At 35.7% G+C, this 22,213-nt stretch overlaps 1 protein-coding gene across 1 annotated transcript; it reads left to right on the top strand.

Annotated features, from left to right (window-relative positions):
- Positions 1-1,494: 1,494 nt before the first annotated feature.
- Positions 1,495-5,193, top strand: LOTGIDRAFT_123018 (hypothetical protein; the record flags this gene model as incomplete). Its single annotated transcript, XM_009060396.1, has 2 exons — positions 1,495-1,732; positions 5,006-5,193. 2 exons carry the CDS (start codon positions 1,495-1,497, stop codon positions 5,191-5,193), a joined length of 426 nt encoding a protein of 141 aa, XP_009058644.1.
- Between the last annotated feature and the right edge of the window lie 17,020 nt (positions 5,194-22,213).

Genomic DNA, 22,213 nt, shown 5'->3' with positions numbered 1-22,213 from the left:
CCGTACGTGTTCTGCGAGTTCATCTGACACATGCTCGTCCGGTCGACATATCGAGGCCAATCGTTGCATACATGGTATTTCTACAATAAGGACGTCGGACAAACTTGTTACTACAGTATACTTTGTGCCTTTACTCAAATTTTCATTTCTAATTGCCAGAATACCAACATCTCCTGTAACCAGTCCAGCAACATCTCCCTCAACCAGTCCAGTAACGTCTCCCGTGACTAGTCCAGTTACATCTCCAGCTACTTCACCATCAACTCTGGGTATAAACATTTTTAGAAATTGGTAACATCATAAATTTCTTAATTTGAAGGGATTGAGTATTAAGCATTCGCTTAAAGATGATGAAACTGGTGGAGTGCTTACTTTCTCGCTACTTTCAATCGCAATCAAATAATCAAAGTATGCAAAGCAGTCTACTTTGATGTCCCCGGGTTAGAAGATTGAAGAACACCTCAATTTTTAACTTAAACACAGTGGCGTGTTTAGGTGATGTGCCATGCCCCCTTCCCATAAGAAAGGTCTTATTTTGAAGTATAAATTTAGCACTCTAAATTCATCGCGGGCCATCCGAAATTCGTTGCCGTTGGGGCCTCTGGCAGCCTCATCGGAGAGACACCTCTTATTTTTGCTTCACCCTGTCCTCGGGCATTTTCTAGATTAGCCTCTGCTCACCACACCAATATTTAAAAGATGTACAACTAATGCGTCACATTGTTCTCCATTCAGAGTGTATTAACAGTTGTTCTGTGGACACGGCATTGGGAATATATGCTATCTGTGGTAGTTGTGTCGATTATGTTACGTGTATTGGTGCAACAGCAATTCCACAAACTTGTACTGGTGGATTGATATTTGATACTGTTGGTGGCTCTTGTAATACCGTTGAAAGAGGTGTTTGTGGAGGGTATGTATAGTACAAGTGTAATCATAACAAAAATTACATTTTTTCCCTTTGATGCTTGTAAGAAATAAATCGCTTAAAATGTGTGTTCGAGGAAAACCACGGTCTATTATCAGCAATTTCTCTGCAAACCATACTTGATTAACTTAACCTAAAAGCCAAAAAGAATCTAAAAGGAAAGCAGGTGGAGCTTAGTTGTGCTACAACTAGTTTATTTTGATGTAATTGCAAAGTTGAATCTGGTTTATTATTTTTGACCTATTTAATTTCCCATTTCTACTTGCCAGAATACCAACATCACCTGTTACCAGTCCAGCAACATCTCCTTCAACCAGTCCTGTAACATCACCCGTAACTTCGCCATCAATTCTGGGTATAATGCTTTAAATTATATGTATTAAATTTTTTTAAATTTTTTTTTAAATTGGCGATCGAATAAGCACAGACAACAAAGCTTCTTACTTTGATGTTGACATCGCTTTGAAAGTGTCAAAGCTTCCAAAACAATTGATGAAAGAACACTTCAATTATTCACTCGCACTAGTTTTCCCGTCCTCGATCGTTTTCCAGATAGGCCCCTGCTCATGCATGCTTGTCTCGCCAAAATTACAAAGCTGTACAATCTATATCTAATCCGTCACATTGTTCTCCATTCAGAGTGTATTAACAGTTGTTCTGTGGGCACGGCATTGGGAATATATGCTATCTGTGGTAGTTGTGTCGATTATGTTACGTGTATTGGTGCAACAGCAATTCCACAAACCTGTACTGGGGGGTTGATATTTGATGCTGTTAGTGGCTCTTGTAATACCGTTGAAAGAGGTGTTTGTGGAGGGTATGTATGATACACGCATAATTCATTGTATGGAATAAGAAAAAAAATCCGTACAAGTAAAAGTATTCCCTTAATCAAAATATCATCCAAATAAGCCCAAAATCGAAAGTTAAAGTTTATAGTAGTGGACTCCGCAAAAGAGAAGTACCATCAGGTGTTTCGAAAAGAGCAGGAGTGGTCTGCTTCACGCGCTATAGTGGTTTATTATCTTTGATCTATTAAGGGTAACGATGGTAACGGTAGGAACTTAAACCTTAATCCACGTCGATTGACGGTGCAAAAAGACAGAATAACGATGCAATCTGACATATACAGGTCCGACGGACATAGAGAAACATTGTTGCATTCATCGTACGGCGATATAATTTCTACAGTATATTCGTTGTTTTTGATTAATTGTTTTTTAATTTGTCAGGATACCAACGTCGCCTGTTACAAGTCCAGTAACATCTCCACCAAATCCCGGTATGACTTTTTTCAGACTAAGCACATATTTTAAATATTTATTAGTTTTGCTGTCCACTTTATCTGTGGAAGTGACGATGGTTGAACTTTTAAATAATGATCAATACATCAATTGAAGAGCGATAGAGAATTGTCAGAACAGATCCCGAAACATGTTGTTCGTCAGAGTGTGACGCCTTGCGATCTGCAGACAACTGCAGTGGTCCAAGTCGATGTCTGAATATCGGACATCAACATGTTTCGAGTTCTGTCTAGATATCCGAAGGTCGCACAACTTGAAACTCTGAGGAAGAGTTTGTTTCAGGTTCTGTTTTAGTTGTCGCACATCGTGAAACAATTAACATTTTTATGTCTATTTTATCGGTTGTATATTTTTCTATTCAGCTTGTATCAGCAGTTGTACGGATACATCAGCCACAGGAATCTTTGCTATTTGTGGAAGTTGTGTTGATTATATTATATGTGCTAATGGATTATCACTGCCACAAACTTGTACTGGGGAATTGATATTTGATTCTGTAACTGGTACTTGTACAACTGTTGAAGGTGGTGTTTGTGGAGGGTATGCATCGTTTACATAAACCTTACTGTATGGAATAAGATTCAGAGACCTTATTCCTGACTTCCAATGCTTTTAGTGTTCCAGTCATCTGATTGGTTAATCACTAAAATTGATTTAAAATTTAGTTTGGTTGTCCAATAATTTTTTTTTAAATCTGAATTTTATTGAGGTTTCGGAGAATAAGGTTTGGTTGTTATCTTGTTCTAAGTGGAAGTTTTCACAATGAGAATTCATACTTTTATCTTCATCTGCATGACAACTGCCATTGTGTAACACTGTGTTTGCTGAATATATGGCTTAGTGCTAGAGGGACTGGCATGTGAATTGAAAATAGACCAATGTTTCCTGCCATTATTCTTGTCATCGGCTTCTCCCTCAATAAATTTATTGATGGAACAAGGAATTTGATACTAAGGTATACAAGGTGTATTTGCTTTTCAGAATAACTACGTCACCAGTTACGAGTCCAGTAACTGCTCCTGTAACCAGTCCAGTAACGTCTCCGGTTACAAGTCCAGTAACATCTCCTGTTACCAGTCCAATGACATCTCCTGTTACAAGCCCAATAACTAGTCCAGTAACATCTCCCTCTACCAGTCCAGTAACGTCTCCGGTTACAAGTCCAGTAACCTCTCCCTCTACCAGCCCAGTAACATCACCCGTTACCAGTCCAATAACTTCTCCGGTAACCAGTCCAGTAACATCTCCCTCTACCAGCCCAGTAACATCTCCAATAACTAGTCCAGTAACATCTCCGGTTACCAGTCCAGTAACATCACCCGTTACCAGTCCAATAACATCTCCGGTAACCAGTCCAGCAACTTCTCCTCTTACCAGTCCAGCTACAAGTCCAACAACATCACCTAATCCCGGTAAAACTATTGTTTAGATTATACTTATGTATTCATCTAACTATTTACTTTAGCGGTTGGTAGAACTCATGATTTCTGTAATAACTGCACACCACTGTAATAATATTATATAGCTCAAATTGAGATCATTTGAGCCAGTTGAGACAAATCCCATGATACTACATCAATTACAAAATACGTCCAAAGTTTGATGATCACAGTGTTTCTACAGCTATTGATGATGGAATTGAGATAATAATACGGTTAATTCCTATTTTTTAAAAGGGAGAACATGTCATACAACAATACCTTCGATAGCGAGAGGGAGACATGCTCTTACAGATCAGAGACACAAATACGAACCGAAACTTTCGAGACAAGCCATACTGTTGTAATGCCGACAATCAGTACACCGAATATATTGCACGGACTTGCGTACCACATGACGATCACGTAGTCTTTACTAACCAGACACTTTTTACCCGATTCGAGTGTCAGATTCTGAGGAACATCATGTTTCAGGTTCTATTTTATATATTTTTTTCTATTCAGTTTGTATCAGCAGTTGTACGGAAACATCAGCCACAGGAATCTTTGCTATTTGTGGAAGTTGTGTAGATTATATTATATGTGCTAATGGATTATCATTACCACAAACTTGTACTGGAGAATTGATATTTGATTCTGTAACTGCTACGTGTACAACTGTTGAAGGTGGTGTTTGTGGAGGGTACGTATGGTATATATTTCCACCAGGCAAAATCCTGTTTAAATTACCACTGACGAAAATCTTGGCCAAGGCTACACATGTATTGTTATCTTGATTTAAGATATTTTCCACATACGAACACAGCCGCACTAGCTCAAAAAAGTTATCCCCAAAATTCTTATTAACTTCGTATCTCACTTGTCTCATGTCATTTCAGATGACGTTTATTTTTGTACATTATTTTTTATTGTCTCCACAGAATAGAAATATCTAGATCTACTAGTCCTGTGACCTCACCAGTGACGTCACCAAGGACTTCACCAATAACTTCGCCTGTAACATCACTAGCTACGTCACATTTTCTTTTGTTCGGTGAGAGACCATTTCTTTGAGAAACCATTGTTGAAATGCAACGATATATAGGCCAGAGCATTTCAAAATGGAATGTTATATTACATATTGACATACTAAAAAAGAAATATTTGGCTTGAATTGTATTTGCAATAGTGACGTCAAAATCGTGTCCAATATTTCTGAAATATCGGGAAACACAGCAGAAGCAGTGCTAATGGAAGCTGTATGAAAACCACTTTTCATGACTCTGTAAGACGTTCCCTATCCATAAAGTGTATGTAAATTTTATCTAAATTTAACTTAAAATTGTTTTTTTCAGCTCCTGCAGAATGTACTGAAGACTGCGTTGGTGTCTCTGCAGCCGGACTTTTTCCCAAATGTCAGGATTGTTCGCGTTGGTTTATTTGCGCCCAGAACGTTGCTAGTGAGCAGATATGTGCCCCTGGATTATATTTTGACATAACTTCGCAAACATGTGCTTTGGCAACACAGACAACTTGTGGGTAAGTAGATAGTCAAATTTCAAAGGAAGGAGTTGGACTAGAAATTTAGGTCAGCTAGCTTGTTGGATCATTTTTCATATTTCCGTGCTTGGAATGCAGCATCGTAAAGGAATAGATGAATCTGAACTGAACGAAAAACGGTTTTCCACAATACTTGTTCCTAAGCACACTTCTTCAACAAACGATCCGAGCTTGTGTTCACAGGAAAGAAAAAGTACACGCCAAATATTTTAGTAAGAACGCATTCTGAATAGGTCAGTTGTATGTGCATTGTTTCAATTTTTGTTATAATATTTTCACATCTCTCTTCAATTGATGTATTGAGTACTATTTTAACAGTGGTATTTCTATATCTCTCTACAATTGATGTATTGAGCACTATTTTAACAGTGGTATTTCTATATCACTCTACAATTGATGTATTGAGCACTTTTTTAACAGTGGTATTTCTATATCACTCTACAATTGATGTATTGAGCACTTTTTTAACAGTGGTATTTCTATATCACTCTACAATTGATGTATTGAACACTATTTTAACAGTGGTATATCTATATCACTCTACAATTGATGTATTGAGCACTATTTTAACAGTGGTATATCTATATCACTCTACAATTGATGTTTTGAGCAATATTTATTTTCGTTAATATAGAGATATATTCTTTAGTTAAATCAGTCATTATTTTCCATTTTAGTGCATTTTAAAATACTTGAAACACCAACAACCGACTACCAGCCGTTTATGATATATGTTAAATAAATTAAATTAATTTCATTTTCTTACTTTTTCTTACACGATGGAATAAAAATATCCTCTGATATTAAATACTTCCAGGCATGTCTATAAAGGCCTTATAGATATACAATTCCCCCTACGTTAAATTACTTCAACAAATGCAATTCGATCAATTTAAAGACCATTCCATTGTGACCGCCGTGATCGACTTTTCAAGTCCAACTGTCAAAGCAAAACTGAGGTGTACAGATCGAGTCATCAAGTCCACCTGTCAAAGCAAAATTGACGTGTACAGATCCAATCATGAAGTCCATCTGCCAAAGCAAATCTCACATGATCGAGTCATCAAGTCAAAGCATCGTATGTACAAGACCATCGTGACTTCATTATTGCAGTTATATCACAGTTAACCATGTGGCTCTGAAATACATGACATTTCATTGCTTCAGTGTTGATAACAATACAACACTGCATGTTACTGTCTGTAATTGTTTATTAAATGGGCATCAGATCCTAGTCTAATAAGTAGTACTGATAGCTGAAAATCAAATCAAGTTTTGACCTCAGCATAGGTTAAGATGATATTTTTACAGTCGGTTTCCTGTCAATTATTCACATCAAGTTGGAATGGTTTGATAGAAGCATTTGTGATCTCTTCTCGAAACATTGACATATGTAGCGCCACTTAACATTTTTTGTCTCTCTTATCATAAACACGGTTCATAAGACCAACTGCAGACCATCGTCAATCAAAATCCAACGGGTGAATGGAATTATACCCCCACTGGACATATTTTGCTTAATATTTTATCGCATTGTTTTGGCCATAAAAGATCAAGTAACGCAATTTGTGACGCCAACAGCGTAAGGGTTGTTGGTTTTAATGGGTTTTGTGATAGGCACATTCATAATGTGGTAAATTTGTTGCGTAAAACGGATACCATAGATATCTGGAGGTTTATCTCTGATTCACATAAAATAACAAGATAAAATCAATGTAATCTCTAAAACCATAAGCAAATATGTTTTTACATAAACGAAAAAATAGAGATAATACAATTATATTTACGTTTTTTCCCTGAAGTCATATATTTCTTAATTTAAAAAGTTCCCAAAATTGAAAGATAACGTAAATGCTTTAAGCCAAAAGAGTCGATAATTATCTTTCACGAAATGCCCAAAGGTTACTACAAATTCTTCTTATTGTAGTGTAATTTTAGATTGATTTCTAAACGGATTGACTATTAGTACCTAATTAACAATTGAGTAAGTTTTTCTTTTTGCATTTTTGAGAATTTTGCTATCATTATTCCGAATTTAAAGTCAATGCTTTACTGTTGCCGACCCAGATTTTTGATTTAACATATTACCTTTAAATAAGAAATTGATGAGGTTTTCGCCTTTCTGATAATGAGCTGATAAACAAGATTATCCCATTTTGTAACATTCTGCCACATGATCTTGAGTTTTGTGTATTTGAACACTACTTACCTAAGTACTGTAGGGGGTGTAGCTCTGGAATTCAGGTATCACTCTGACAGTAGAGAGAGGGGGGAGTAAAAAATTTCTTTGGTTAAATGTATTGCGTTCGATGCTTAATGATAGATAGATAGATTAATATATTTCTAGATATGAAGCTGATAATTCTGGTAGCGTTGGTTGTGACCATACAGGCCGTGTCCGGTAGGCCAGTCGGTAGGTATCTCGTTTGTCATCATGTTCTTTTGGATTTCGAAATAATCGCATTGGACGATATTTAATTCCTTTGTGCGTGGAAATTTTGTGTCAATTATAAAATACATACAAGGTTATCCAAATTGAAAGTTTTAGATTATCGGTTGATATTGGAAACCACGACCTAGTGCATGCGTCTCTTGAGGCCTAGAAATCGAAAGAACCATATTGTTTCCATGGTAGTGATGCAGGCCAAAGGGGACTAGAGTGGATTAATATGGAATTACAAAATTCCAACCCGAGAATGTGTAAGGTAATATTTACGTTGACGATTGGCAAGTTTCATTTTCTGTTTCTTTTTAATTTAAAAGGAAACAGGTGTAAAGATGTTTGTGATGGTACAGAGGGTACCTTTGTAAAATGTGGTAACTGTACACAATATCTGCAATGTAATGAGGCCGTCAAGAAGCTGCTTCAATGCCATAAAGACCTGGGTTTCGATACGAATGCATTGGGTTGTAAAATGATTCCTCACTCAGTATGTCAGTAAGTTCTTTACAGTATCTCTGGTCAGTATAATACATGATGTGAGAAACATTAGGTGAGGAGGCCGAGAAGGGGTCACAGAATTTTCCAGGGGGACGCACCGGCAATTCTTTCAGTATGTATAATGGTAAATATTTTTCACCCTCTCTTCTGTCACTTCCCCCTTTCGTAGAAACGCTACTGGTAATAGTGGTTATTGTAACTGTACTCCCCACAAAATTAGTCATTCAGCCATTGCTTTACTTGTTACTCCCATTAATTATTCGCCGTTCTCCGAAATGACCCTGATTTAATTCTTGTAAGATCTTGATGGTCTACAAGTAAATGTGTATAAGTGTATTCCGATCGATAACACACTTTAATATATTAATAACCCTTCAAAAGTGGCAACCGTCTGGCGTCTAGACATGTTATGTCTTGTTCTGTACTGTTGAATTTTAGGTGAAATAGTTATTACGGGAGACAACTCGTATAATTCTAACGCATACACCAGCCACTATGTTCTTATCGTCAATACTAACCTTTCTATCTTATGTTGTTAGTGAAAAGGTGGATACAGTCGTTTGAATATATATTATTATATTATTACACCTTTTCTTTTGTTTTACCGATATAACAAAATACTAAATTTTAATGAAATAATTTTAACCAGAATATTGTAAACATCACCTTTTTCATATCAGACTGGGAAGAACATTTGGGTATCGTGCAAAAATAAAGCAAACGAAGTCCCCCTGAAAAGCAAATTTTCGAGTGAACGCATGTGACCATTTTTAACAACGCAAAGCAAAGACAATTTCTTGTGTGGGAACGTTACATGGGAGGCTTCAATTTTGAATTCCAACCTCGACAATTGTCTCCCATTGAGTCAAACTGTCCCTTATTTGTACCCCAATCTCGGGGAAATGCAGAGCCATCAAAGTATTAGCTTGAAGCTGATATTCCCTTCACATAAATGATAAAATGAAAAATGAAAAAAGACCCTAGTAACTGTCCTGACATTTTCCTTGATATCTTCCTACATTTCAGATAAAATACCCAGGATTGCTGCCAAGAAAATTTAACACCCAGAAACTCAACCCTGTCCATATGATTATCATTGGTTTGATTATAGCATGAAATAAATATTACTAATTAAATTTGGTTTTTGTCTTCCCATATATCATTTGAAAGACTTGCGAGGCAAGATATTATATATGCTAGGCATCCAAGCTTTTTCCCCATTCTTGATAAAGAAATTACTAACAATCCGAACCGCAAAACAGGACCCGAATTCAAATACAACATATTAGTAACAGCTAATAAAATCGTTAGATGAGTCAATACTGCATGATACTTTCCATTTCCTGTATTCTTTACTAAGATCACAGACAGATCTAATTTTTATAGTTCAAGGGAGGTAACTGATGACAATATTATTGATAGCATGCAGTTCATGGACTCACTCCACTAAAACATTTTATGCAAATGATTGTATAGGAATGTAGTCCAGGCTATTTTTAGAAATCTTCTTTCTCTCTCCCTTTTGGGGTTTTTGCCTGCCTATTTTTGGGTAAAATTTGGTCTAGATTTGGAATTTGATGTCTGAAATTGCATTATCTTTCAGATTTGGTGAGATGATGAGAGACTTAAAGGCGGAAGGCTAATTCTAAAAATAGTCGTTTTGTGAAGTGCCAAACTCTAGCGGATGAGTATAACCGGTAGTAGTCTACTTTCAATTTTAGTAGCTCAAAATTTTCATGGTCATCATATAATGAATTTTTTAGGAGACATTGAGAATTGGTCAGGCTTTCATTCGACATATTGGAAAGCTTTCAACGAGATTTCTGGAAAAAGTTATAGAAGGTTGAATTTCGTGTTTTAACATGGGAAGAGATGGCAAATGAATTAGTGGAGTGAGTCCTCATGATAATTATTCAAGGGAAGCAACTGATTACAAAACCCGGTAAGACTCTCGGAAGTTTTCTGTATCAGCGAATAATAATGAGTATAAGCGTAAAATAAATCTGCCTGGTTCCACGGCCCGTATTTCTGCTCTAAATTACACACAAAATAGTCAAAAACAATCCCTGATGAACAATTATAGAAAATCAGTCATTGAAACTAGCTTTATAATTTGCGATTTTTATCTTGCTGAGTTACATTCTAATGTAAACAAGCAGCCCTAAACAATTTAACGTGTCAATTTTCACTATTAATTCAAAATTTAACAAAAACTGGTAAGAGTCGACTTCAATGAATATTTATATAAAAACCTTTGAACTTACAAGTGACTTATACCCGCTTCTGGTGTATGTTCGTCGACATACTACATCAATAGGGCTTGGCGATATCTTCATTTGCATACGCAATATAAATATAAATCAGATGACGTTAACCCATTCCTAAAATAAATGTACCAACTTAATTTATTCAAGGGTTAACCGATATATTCTTAGAAATAAAAATAGAACCTCGAGGAGAGAAAAGTTTTATCTTTGAAAGGGTTAAATCACGAAACAATAATTTATAAGTGTGCTGGGAGGCAAACAAAATCTTTAATGCAGTGACTCAGAGGCAACGTGCCTATCGGGAAATTAGAGATAAAATTTGATCACTTGCAAATTACCATATTATAGTATATATTGTCCATCATTCTTTTGAGTTAATAACTATCCAGTTTTCATAAACTTCGGTAAGATTTTGATTATTACGTATTTTATTGTACCTAATGTTAAAACTATTGAATGCAAGGAACGACTCTGCTGTGATCTTTACTTACTTGTACCAAATGAAATGAATGGAGTTTTACGTCCTATTTTTCTTCTACTTTGTACTGGCATAGACACACATAATTAAGTTGATTTGCGTGAGGGCTTAAAATAGTGAGCGTACATCAAAAATACATACAAACGTGCCGCACATAATTTACAAAATTTCGGACATATTGTGTCATTTTTACCGAACGAATTGAATATTTTTTTAAGAGTATGAAATTGTTAATAGTTTTGACTTTAGCTGTAATGATACAGACGTTAGACGGAAGAGCCTTAGGTGAGTATTAAGTGCATTTTGAGGGCATACATGGCATGTGTATACATTTTAATATGTTTTAATATTAATATACAGCCGTAAGGTTCATGCTTATTTTCTTATGTATGATCAACACATTAGATATAGAGGTCACGCTAGACAATCGACTATTTGTGTCGTATGAAAGATGCAATAGAGGATGTACGATGTACTGAACATACAAGTCTAAAAAAACGACCAGAGGACCATTTTCTTTAAACTGTTCTATTAGTGAAGATATTGATTGCAATTTTGACCGACACGATGCCCGTTTGTAATATCCTTGAACATGCTGCAGTGTCGACTGTTGCGTCGCATTTAAGATGATTTTTCTAGACATTTCTAGATTGATGTATATTTGAAGGGATTATGAGATTTTCGCGATGTTCTAGTTCTGGAGACTATATCGGGATTCGTTTTCGGTTCGTCAGTAATTAATTTATTTATAACATATATTCAAGACCCAAATCAACCCCTAAAAATGTCGAACTATGCCTTTAAAGTCGTTTTTATTGATTTTATGTTTTCCAGACATCAATTGTCGGGATCAATGTGTAGTGAGAGAAACAGGAACCTTTGCCAGGTGTGGTAATTGCAGACAGTATATTCACTGTTACGGTGGCATGAAGAAACAGCACGAATGTAAACCTGGTCTTGGTTATGATCCAACATTCATGAACTGTAACATGTTTTTCCTGTCAGTATGCTCGTAAGTGTTAACTGATTTTCTGGTTTGAATAACGGGCAGACAACCTGAAAGGGTTTATAAAGAGATTTTCTAATTTTTATGTGTATCGGAGTCATTTATGCCTTCTATTTATGGCATCAGTTCAGATGTCTGTGGATTCTGTAAATATAGAAATGCTTAATCGTATTTGACGACTGTATACCTAGACTTGTTCATAAAAGTTACATCATGAAACGCTTAGTTTTGGAATTGCAAGAACCACAGACATCTGTTTTAAAAGTTATGAATGGTAAATCTGTTAGAAACCCTCCTTAGAATCACTTTAAAAATTTTCTGAAATTATATTTTACATTGACTCATGAAAGTACAAAAAAAAAAAAATTCAAATCGTACACATCCTCAATCAATTCACAAGTCAAAATTCAGAACTACTGTCGGGCCTCAAAGACAGGTGTCTGGGGTAATGTACAAATTATTTATCCCATATTACAATTTCAGGAATCATGCTGCTTAAGAAACGAAGATTATATTTTGAAATAACCACTGGATGACAGGAAGAAGATCAATACGCTTAAAAATGTTTAATTCTGTACCTCTAAAATAAAATGTTTTAAATTAAGCGTTTTGATAGACACGGGGTATTGAATTTTCTAAAACATGTTTCAATTTAGTCCTTTGATAGAGAGGAGATACGCTTCTTCATTTTCTTTAGAATTAATTTAAATTTTAAAAACAATCTTGTTTGTAGCAAGGGGAAAATGACTGGATGACAAATATTTTAAATTTTTATTTATTATTATGTGTACAGATGGAATTTTTTTTTTTTTTTTTTTGACTATTTTCGAAAAGCGATATAATGACTATTTTCGTCTTTGCATGCATGGGAGAATATCAATAACGAGATCTTTAGAATTTACCTCTTCAATCGCAAAGAGAAAGAAACATCACGTACTGGCTGGTCAATCCGAGCAAGTTTTGAATAAAATGAAAATAGCTGTAATTAAGCGGATATGCGTATTTGCGAAATAAAAAGGCGGCTTCATAAGCTCTCACTGAGCAGTGGAACATATACATCCTCAAATACAGAAAGTTACTTGAAATATACTTCAAGGGAAGTAACTCAGTAGAATATTTGTAAAATGCGAATTGTAAACAGTAGGTTGTCCTGAAAAAATGTTATGAATTACTGTTCAAGGGGGGTAACTGAGTAGAAAATTGAAGCTATGATCTCGCTACATTACTTCAATTTGATTCACAAAATCCAACCTTCTATAAATATAACTTACGATCACCTGCATTAGTTGTTGAGTACTTAGTCGCAAGAGAATTATGTTCGGAACCATATTTTGTTTTAATCACATCAATATGCTGTGATCGCTATGGTGAGAGGGAACTTTAAACGTATTCAATGTTGCATTCACTAAATCAGGGACTTTCCCTGAATTTTTTTTCATATTGGAGAATATAGCCTGACAACATTAAATTACAATTTTACAAAATATTATGCAATTAGAAATTGCCTCATTACCACCACTAAAATTTCAAATTTTTTCCCCCCAGGTTGAAAACCCCAGCTCTAAAGAAATGTTTTCCCCCAGGAGTTTTATAACTCGGAAGCTACTCGATTACAGACCTTTAAATGTATTTCTATTCAAGGAATTGTTCGTGTCAAATATTTGACTGAAATTGAATAATAGTTATTTGTTTCTCGTTGTGTATTTTATTATTTTCTGAATCGGTCTAGACAAATTCAATTAATTTTAAATTGCTTTATAATGGATAATTCATTTTTAAGGAAAAGTGTTGCGTATCTGTCAAATTTGTCGAGCTTGGACTGGAGATAGTTGTGGATAAAATCGTTTAAACGAGCTCTGCTACCTGGTGAGGCTTTCTTCGAACTAGGATCCATATACCTTATTAAGATTAATATTAATAATTATATTATTGAAAACGTCCCTTAATAGCAATGATGGCAGTTGATAGATCCTCGTTGTATGTGTACAAGAAGCCAGATTTTCATTTTGAAAAGTGATTCAGAGATACAATGACAAAACGGCTCATTCAATCTTTGTCGGGTCGGAGGAGCTGACATGGCAAAAGCGTCTAGTCGTTCGAATGGGACAATAAACCGAGGCCCCGTGTGCTAAGGCTGTGTACGTTAAAGACCCCTCGACAGATGCAAATAAAAAAAAAGGCTAATGTCACGGTCCTGGATATTTCCCCCATCGCATATCGCATTTTATTAGTACATAAGGTGCAGCATTGTAGGAAGTAAAACTCAATTCATTTGATTTATAACATGGTTCAAGTAAGTGCAGTAACGGACTAGTAAGGACCATAGTCTCTCAATTATCGACCTACCTATAACCTAGGGATATAATATTTTAGAATGACGATAACAATCATTCACAACCTACTTTGCCTAAAGTCAAATATTTAAAAAAAAAACGATTTAATCGAATTTGCATATTTGAGTTTTAAGGGTTGGCGAAGTAAATTACTTCTGATTTATAACGCCATTTTAGCAGTCCCGAAGTAAGAGGCACGTAAGGTAAGCATGTTTAACTTTTATTTTGCTTTCAGTGCCCATTTGGTTTTGTTTTTATTTTATTAAATAACATAAGGCTACATTAAAAAGAAGGACGACGAAAATAAATTGCATTCCTTCCAACACGACTTGGAAGCAATAACCAATAAAATGCATATCAAGAGCAAACGTTTGAGAGATTTCAGAGGAAGAAAATGCTTCCAATTTGATGCTTTCCACCATTATTTTGCAAAAAGGACACTTGCCTTTTCCTGAAATATGGCATTGGCATTTCGTGTGATTTCTATATTGATGGAACTGGCTTCGACTTGGCAACTACAACAGATGAAAGTAATTGCTAAATTCTATGTTGTTCGCATGGCAACTACAACAGATGAAAGTAATTGCTAAATTCTATGTTGTTCGCATGGCAACTACAACAGATGGAAGTAATTGCTAAATTCTATGTTGTTCGACTTAGCAACTACAACAGATGGAAGTAATTTCTAAATTCTATGTTGTTCGACTTGGCAACTACAACAGATGAAAGTAATTGCTAAATTCTATGTTGTTCGACTTAGCAACTACAACAGATGGAAGTAATTTCTAAATTCTATGTTGTTCGACTTGGCAACTACAACAGATGAAAGTAATTGCTAAATTCTATGTTGTTCGCATGGCAACTACAACAGATGGAAGTAATTGCTAAATTCTATGTTGTTCGACTTGGCAACTACAACAGATGAAAGTAATTGCTAAATTCTATGTTGTTCGACATAGCAACTACAACAGATGGAAGTAATTTCTAAATTCTATGTTGTTCGACTTGGCAACTACAACAGATGAAAGTAATTGCTAAATTGAATTTTGTACGCTTGGTGACTGAACAAATAGAATAAAATTTCCAAATTTAACGTTTTCCCGATTCTTTCATTAATGATAGCAATGAAACTTTTCTGTAAATTGGTGAAGGTGGATATCTTTGACCTATTTGTTAAAATCGGTCAATTAACGCGACAAAAAACTAATTGGGTCATATAATTGCAGTCTGTTGTATTACATTACATTAATACATGTATATTGTCCTTTTATTGATGTATTTAGTTAAAATAATATTAAGAGACTTTTTCACATGTTATTTTAAGCTTGTCATAATGACACCAATCAGTAAAGTTGTGTTGGTTTTTGCTCAGTGTTTGCTGTGTGTTTCTGTTGGTGAGTGCTTATTAATCAAATATTCGCCTATGCTGTGCTTACGAGAACATGGAAACGCTAATAAGCCCTGACTCGTAATCTTGTTGAATTCCCATTTTCTGATATTAGACACCTTATTCCGTTCCGATATGCCCGCTTGTTGCACCGGGTGTTATTTTCGTGAAAATATTCAAATTTTAGAACAGATATTGTAACGATTGTACCAGACAAAATATCACAAATTGTGACACATAATCACAAAATGTAACGGGTTCAATCGGAAGGACGGAACACGATCTTGGTGCCCATCGACCACAATAAGCGCTGTTAAAAGGGCCAGTACTTTACAGATGGTTGACCCTTTTGCCAAGAGGCTTCATTGGTAGTTTATCTTTTCCAGTTCAGGGAATGTGTGCCACTCAATGTAATGGTGTTCCAGATGGTACCTACCCGGACTGTCGATCCTGTGAGAATTATGTCAAATGTTTCAAGGACAAGACTACCACTGTGTTTTGTATGGAAGGAACTGTTTTTGATGTAAAAATATCGGCATGTAATTATCCCGAACAAAGCACTTGTGGGTATGGATTGTCTTAGATCAACATACAATTATGTTGTTACATACGCATCGATCAATGATCAAAATGTTTATATGATGCCAATCTGTAATCTGAATTCCATATATCTATCTGGCACTAGAAACAGTAAAAGAATGTTGTTACAAAATATTTAACAATTTGATATAATGCAAGGTGGCAGGCTTATTCAGACACAATTGAGGTTCCAAATTGCTTGTTATTTGTTTTACACTTAATTGCTGTGTTTACAACTGTCATATATTTTCACTCTTCTGACTTTAAACTGAATAGTTGGACTCGAATCTTATTTGGTACGATTTGTCGGTTGTAATAATATTCCATCCCGAACCAATAATGTTAAATTTATGAGGATCCAGATGTGGTAGCTAGTTGTTTATTTTTCAGAAACGAACCCGTAACATCACCGGTTACATCTCCATCAACGACTGAGTCTATTGTTATTAAACCCGGACAGTGTGTTAGTAGTTGTACAAACTTGCCTGACGGAGATTACCAATCTTGCCAGAGTAAGACATAAATAAATAATATTTAGTTTTCAGAAGCATTTACTTCATGTATATGTTACATGAATCATAGTTTTATGGTCTATCGGAGAGGTTATTAACTTAGAAAATCCAGTCGCAGAGCGAAAAAATCCAGTCGCAGAGCGGTACAGACAAACTGACTTCGGCACGCTAGTTATGAAATGAGGACACATGAAAACTTAAGATTTTCAACATTGTCTGAGCAACGGCATAAACACTCTGACGGTTGATCAACTGCTCAAATCGCAGCTTGATCCCACAAAAAATAATATCAGCGAGTCTTGTACACCGACGACCTTCTGTTTATTAGTGTCTAATGAAAGATAATGGCATCGCAAACTAGGTAGTAGTGGGTAACTGGATTGGTTGAATTGGGTGATTCTGTGTTGTTGGATTGTTATTCACTCGTACATCTCTCTGTTTCAGGTTGCAATATGTACGTATCCTGCACCAACGGTGAGATGAATGACAATCGACCATGTGCAGCCACGTTGAAGTGGGACGATGTAGCGAAAATGTGTTTATGGACTTCTACAACTTGTATTTAAAATATTAGTTTTATTTTCTAAATTTGGATTTGGATTTTTTTAAGAACTGTAATGCAACCAAAGTTCAATAATGCGAGTTGCAACAGTTCTTAAGGGGTCCGCACGCCATAACGATCACCAGCCATTTGCGTATGGTTGCAAACAAAATAGCGGTCACAATTTCGAAAGAAACTCTTATGCAACTGAGTTGTGAGTTGTGTTCAGAATCCATGACCACTTTCATTATTCACAACCATACACAGCTTGTAATCGCTATTATTTTGTAACTTTATTCAATCCAGATCTAGACAAGCGTGTCTCACAAGTTCTCTTCATTCGAAGCATTGGTTTTACTTAACTCGATGTATATAAATAAATTTAGGTACTTACGATCCGAACCGCAAAACGAAACCCGAAATCCAAACAACACAATGGGGAAACATCGGTAGCAACTGGAGTATATGCTACTACTAGTCAATAGTGATTACAATACTAATTGAATTTGGAAAGTCTTTACCCTTTAAATTACACAGATGAGATACGGCGAGACATATTAACACTGCTTCCAAACCGTTAGATATCACTCAACTCTGAGATCTTGAAGTAGTCATTATGCATCTGTCTTTCTTCTGCCACTTTTTATTATGGAATATTTACTCACTTACGACCATATACTTCCTCATGTGAAAAGTTTATTAGCTACTACCAATGTTTCGTCAAAATGTTGTTACGGATTTCGGGCATCGTTTTGCGGCTCGGATCGTTAACACTTAGGTTATATATTCCATATTTCTCTTTGCTTATGACGTCTAGCCCGTTTGCTGTTGTAATAATACTATTTGGACGTAGGTTGCCTACCCGAATTTTTATCAAATATATAGTAGATTGATCAAAGAACTATTCTATGGTCGTATAAGTAATATTTATATTCCCCTTTGTTCCATATAGAATCTGAAAGCTCATTATTCAGATAAAAACTGTGCATCATAGACATACAAACTCCCTGAACACTCGTTGGACATCCAGACTCAAATTTATTAGAATCATAAATAACATCAATAAAATGAATAAAAAATGGAATGTGGTATTTTTTATTGAATTACTTTTCCCATAGCCCAAGGGACGTTGAACCAGGTATGTTATCACATAATATTGCTTAATAATGGAAAATGAGCTCCATCCTGAAACAGAGGAGCGGGGTGGAAAGTGGATTTTCAGATTTCTGCTAAGTCAATTTTCCATCTTCGGTTTTAAATATCTCAAAAACAGGATGCAGAATTCCAAAGCAACACCGAATGTACAATGAACTGGACACGCACAATTAGAAAACTTAAAAGATTCTAACGAATAAAACCAATCAGGTAATGGGATACTGAATTATTAATTTTTTATTTGATTTTTTGTGATAATTCATATTGACTATATAGAGTAGGTGGTGTGCTATAAGTACCATTGACACTCCGGACGTTTACATCGCATGGCAGCATATTGATCAGGATGTCCTCAACATTGGCGTCATTAGGCGATTAGTGGCCACGGAATCGTCAAGGAACTCACGGGCAATCTTTTCCTTACTTTGAATTAAAATTTCTGTACTCGCCACTACCTCCTGTCCTTCCGGTAAATACGCTACTGGTTCTTAAATTCTCAACTTGAATATCAATCAACATGTATCAGGAAGGTCATGCCCAACTAGTCTTATTACCACTGTTTCTGTATTAGTCATCATTGCATTCACAAAATAAATAATTAAAGCTACTCTTTCAGTTTTCAATATGAATTATGCAAATCAAAAAGAGCTTAAAGATATTATCATAATCTGGTTCAAGTAGAAGAGATTGCAGTTGCAGTTTTCAGTTCCAGTCTATTAGAACCAGTGAGAGTTATTCCGATTGACAAAGGGCAAAGTGAAGATTCCGCCCCACCCTTATTTCCAATGATTGGGCCTGGGTGTTGATTACATTAGGGATGTGTCGGTCTTGCCTCTTTGATGAAATTCGGTACACGTATTCGGTATCTTGAAATCATACTGGGTGTTGATTACATTAGGGATGTGTGGCTGTTGCCACGTTGATGAAATTTGGTACACGTGTGCCAACTTGTTCACCTTTTGAAATCATATCCAGTCTTGTGCCAACAACAGACCTGGTAATTTTCTATTAAAATCAAGAAATTATACTCTAACAATCTCATAATGAGGTGTGTGTCAAAGAAAACTAATATAAATTTTCTATCTTTATTAGAAGAACAACATAATTAGTCACAGATTGAGATATTGCCTTTTAATAATAACATACGTTCTATATCTTTAATATATCAAACAAACAACAAAGAAGGACTTAACAAGCAATCATTTAGTTTTGAGACACTTTATTTTCAATTAGTGCAATATAATCTATGTAAAGGTGGCCTCACACTATAGTCCTCACACTATGGTTGTTGTGTATGGTTGTGAATAATGAAAGTGGTCATGAGTACTGACTGCAACTTTCAATTCAGTTACAGAGGAATTGCTTTCGCAACTTATGACAACTATTCTTATTCGCAACCATCGGCAATTATTGATTGCTATGGTGTGAGACCACCGTAAAGAGCATTTTTCTCTTAGCTTTACGACAAGTTGCAACGCACCAGTTCATATTTGAGCCATGTAATGTACGACTACAATTTTCTAAAAGGAACAATAGAACAATTGCTAGATTATCAACACACTGCAGATTTCAAATGACACTTCATTGATGTTATAAACTAATCAAACGGAAAGATATTATGAATGATTAATAGCATTCTATATATTTGTGTAATTATTGCATAGCCCACTGAGTTTTTTTTTCATTACTGTATTAAATAATTCAGCCCAATAACAATATCACAGTTCTGTATCTGCTATATCCCATAGTTACAACATTAGTATGCTATTATTTAGCCGTGATAATAACTTCATAGAAGCTAATTGCATTTTACGCTGTAACAATCACGAAATTCCTGTTAAAATACTATGAAAATCTGATATAAAGGTAATCAGCCTCAAAATTTCGAGTGTGAGCAAGCGAAATCTATATTTTTATGTTCAATGATAAAAATCAGTACAAACAGACCAATTACAGTAACCTCAAAAACTCGTCCAAAGTATAACAAATCGAGAGCAATAGTTGTATAGCGGTGGACTCCTCAAGCGAGAAGTGCACTGTACTGTACCTTGCAATGTAGAAGTAATCGCAGGCAGGATTGGGAGAAATGACGGCTAAAAAGGAAATGCACAGCAAAAGAAATCAATATTAGAACCAGAAAAATTAACCTTATCTAATTATGTCGTTTCATGGCATTATGATAGATGGCAAGTTACCGTTCGCTTCCTGCGGATGCTGATATCACAGACTTGGAAGTTGTCGGTAGATGACAAGTTAACGTCCACTTCCAGCGGATACTGATATCACAAACTAGGTAGTTGTTGGTTGATGACAAGTTTACGCCCCCTTCCAGTGGATACTAATATCAGAGACCAGGTAGTTGTTGGTAGATGACAAGTTAATATCCACTACCAGGAAGCCGATATCACATTCTAGGTAGCTGTTGGTAGATTACAAATTAACGTCCGCTTCCAGTTAACTGATATCACAGACTAGGTAGTTGTTGGTAGATTACAAGTTAACATCCGCTTCCAGCTAACTGATATCACAAACTAGGTAGTTGTTGGTAGATTACAAGTTAACGTCCGCTTCCAGCTAACTGATATCACAAACTAGGTAGTTGTTGGTAGATTACAAGTTAACGTCTGCTTCCAGTTAACTGATATCACAGACTAGGTAGTTGTTGGTAGATTACAAGTTAACGTCCGCTTCCAGTTAACTGATATCACAGACTAGGTAGTTGTTGGTAGATTACAAGTTAACGCCCGCTTTCAGTTAACTGATATCACAGACTAGGTAGTTGCTGGTAGATGACAAGTTGACGTCCGCTTCCAGATAACTCATATTACAGACTTAGTAGTTGATGGTAGATGACAAGTTAACGTTCGAATCTCGCGGATGCTGGTGTGGCTAACTAGGTAGTTGTTGATAGTCAAAGTACCTTTGGTATTTCACAGCCTTTATATAGTTTATGTGAGTTCAATAATTCTACTGGCTCGTTTAATAAAGTGGTAAACTGACCACATATTCTTGCTACAATTTATACCTCCTGGGACATTATAATTCATTTAAGAAATATATCGAGTCCGTTCAGATGACCCGTGATTTCAAATGTGTATTCACTGAAGTGAGCCGAGTGTTCAATTTCTTCCTTGAGGCTGTACATTTTCTTTCTAACATTATTAAAATGTAGTTAAAGTTGTCAGGAGACTAATGTCTTATAATGACGTGTCGAAAACTCAAAGTTTAATTACACAAAGGGAATAACAACGATTGGTGGTAAGGGAGTACCATCGAGGATAAACAAAATTGTAACAATACACAAGCTAACTAAACAGCAATTTTTCTGATATTAACTTTCAAGTCATTCTTATCCTCGTCGTTTCCTGAAAAAGTGAATTAAACGTATCCTTAGTCACAACGATTCTTGTCTTTTCTTATAATAACTTTCATTGCACACCTATACTCGTCGTGAAAATGTCAATTTTAAATGATGTATCCTGAGTTCAATTGCCACAACGATGCTAAGCTTTTGATGGTTGTGACCCCAATAGGGATGGAGGAAAACGTTCCTTTAGAAAATGTGGAAGGACTTTAATGTCCCGATGGCATGCCATGCTTTCTACACTAAAAATAGTATTTTACCCTCTATAATCTAACGTTAATTTGTGATCCCCAGCCACTGTCGCAGTCGGCTTTAGAGCAATGTTTATGTCAATTGGAAAGTCACAGATTCTACCCACTCATTTCGAAAACCAGATTCAATTTTATATAGAACGGTAGCAGCACATGAGCAACAGACGACGTCGGAGGCCTCAAGGCGAC

This window comes from Lottia gigantea (assembly GCF_000327385.1).
Source record: "Lottia gigantea unplaced genomic scaffold LOTGIsca_42, whole genome shotgun sequence".
Taxonomy (NCBI): Eukaryota; Metazoa; Mollusca; class Gastropoda; family Lottiidae; genus Lottia; species Lottia gigantea.
This window is presented reverse-complemented; position numbering and strand designations above follow the sequence as displayed.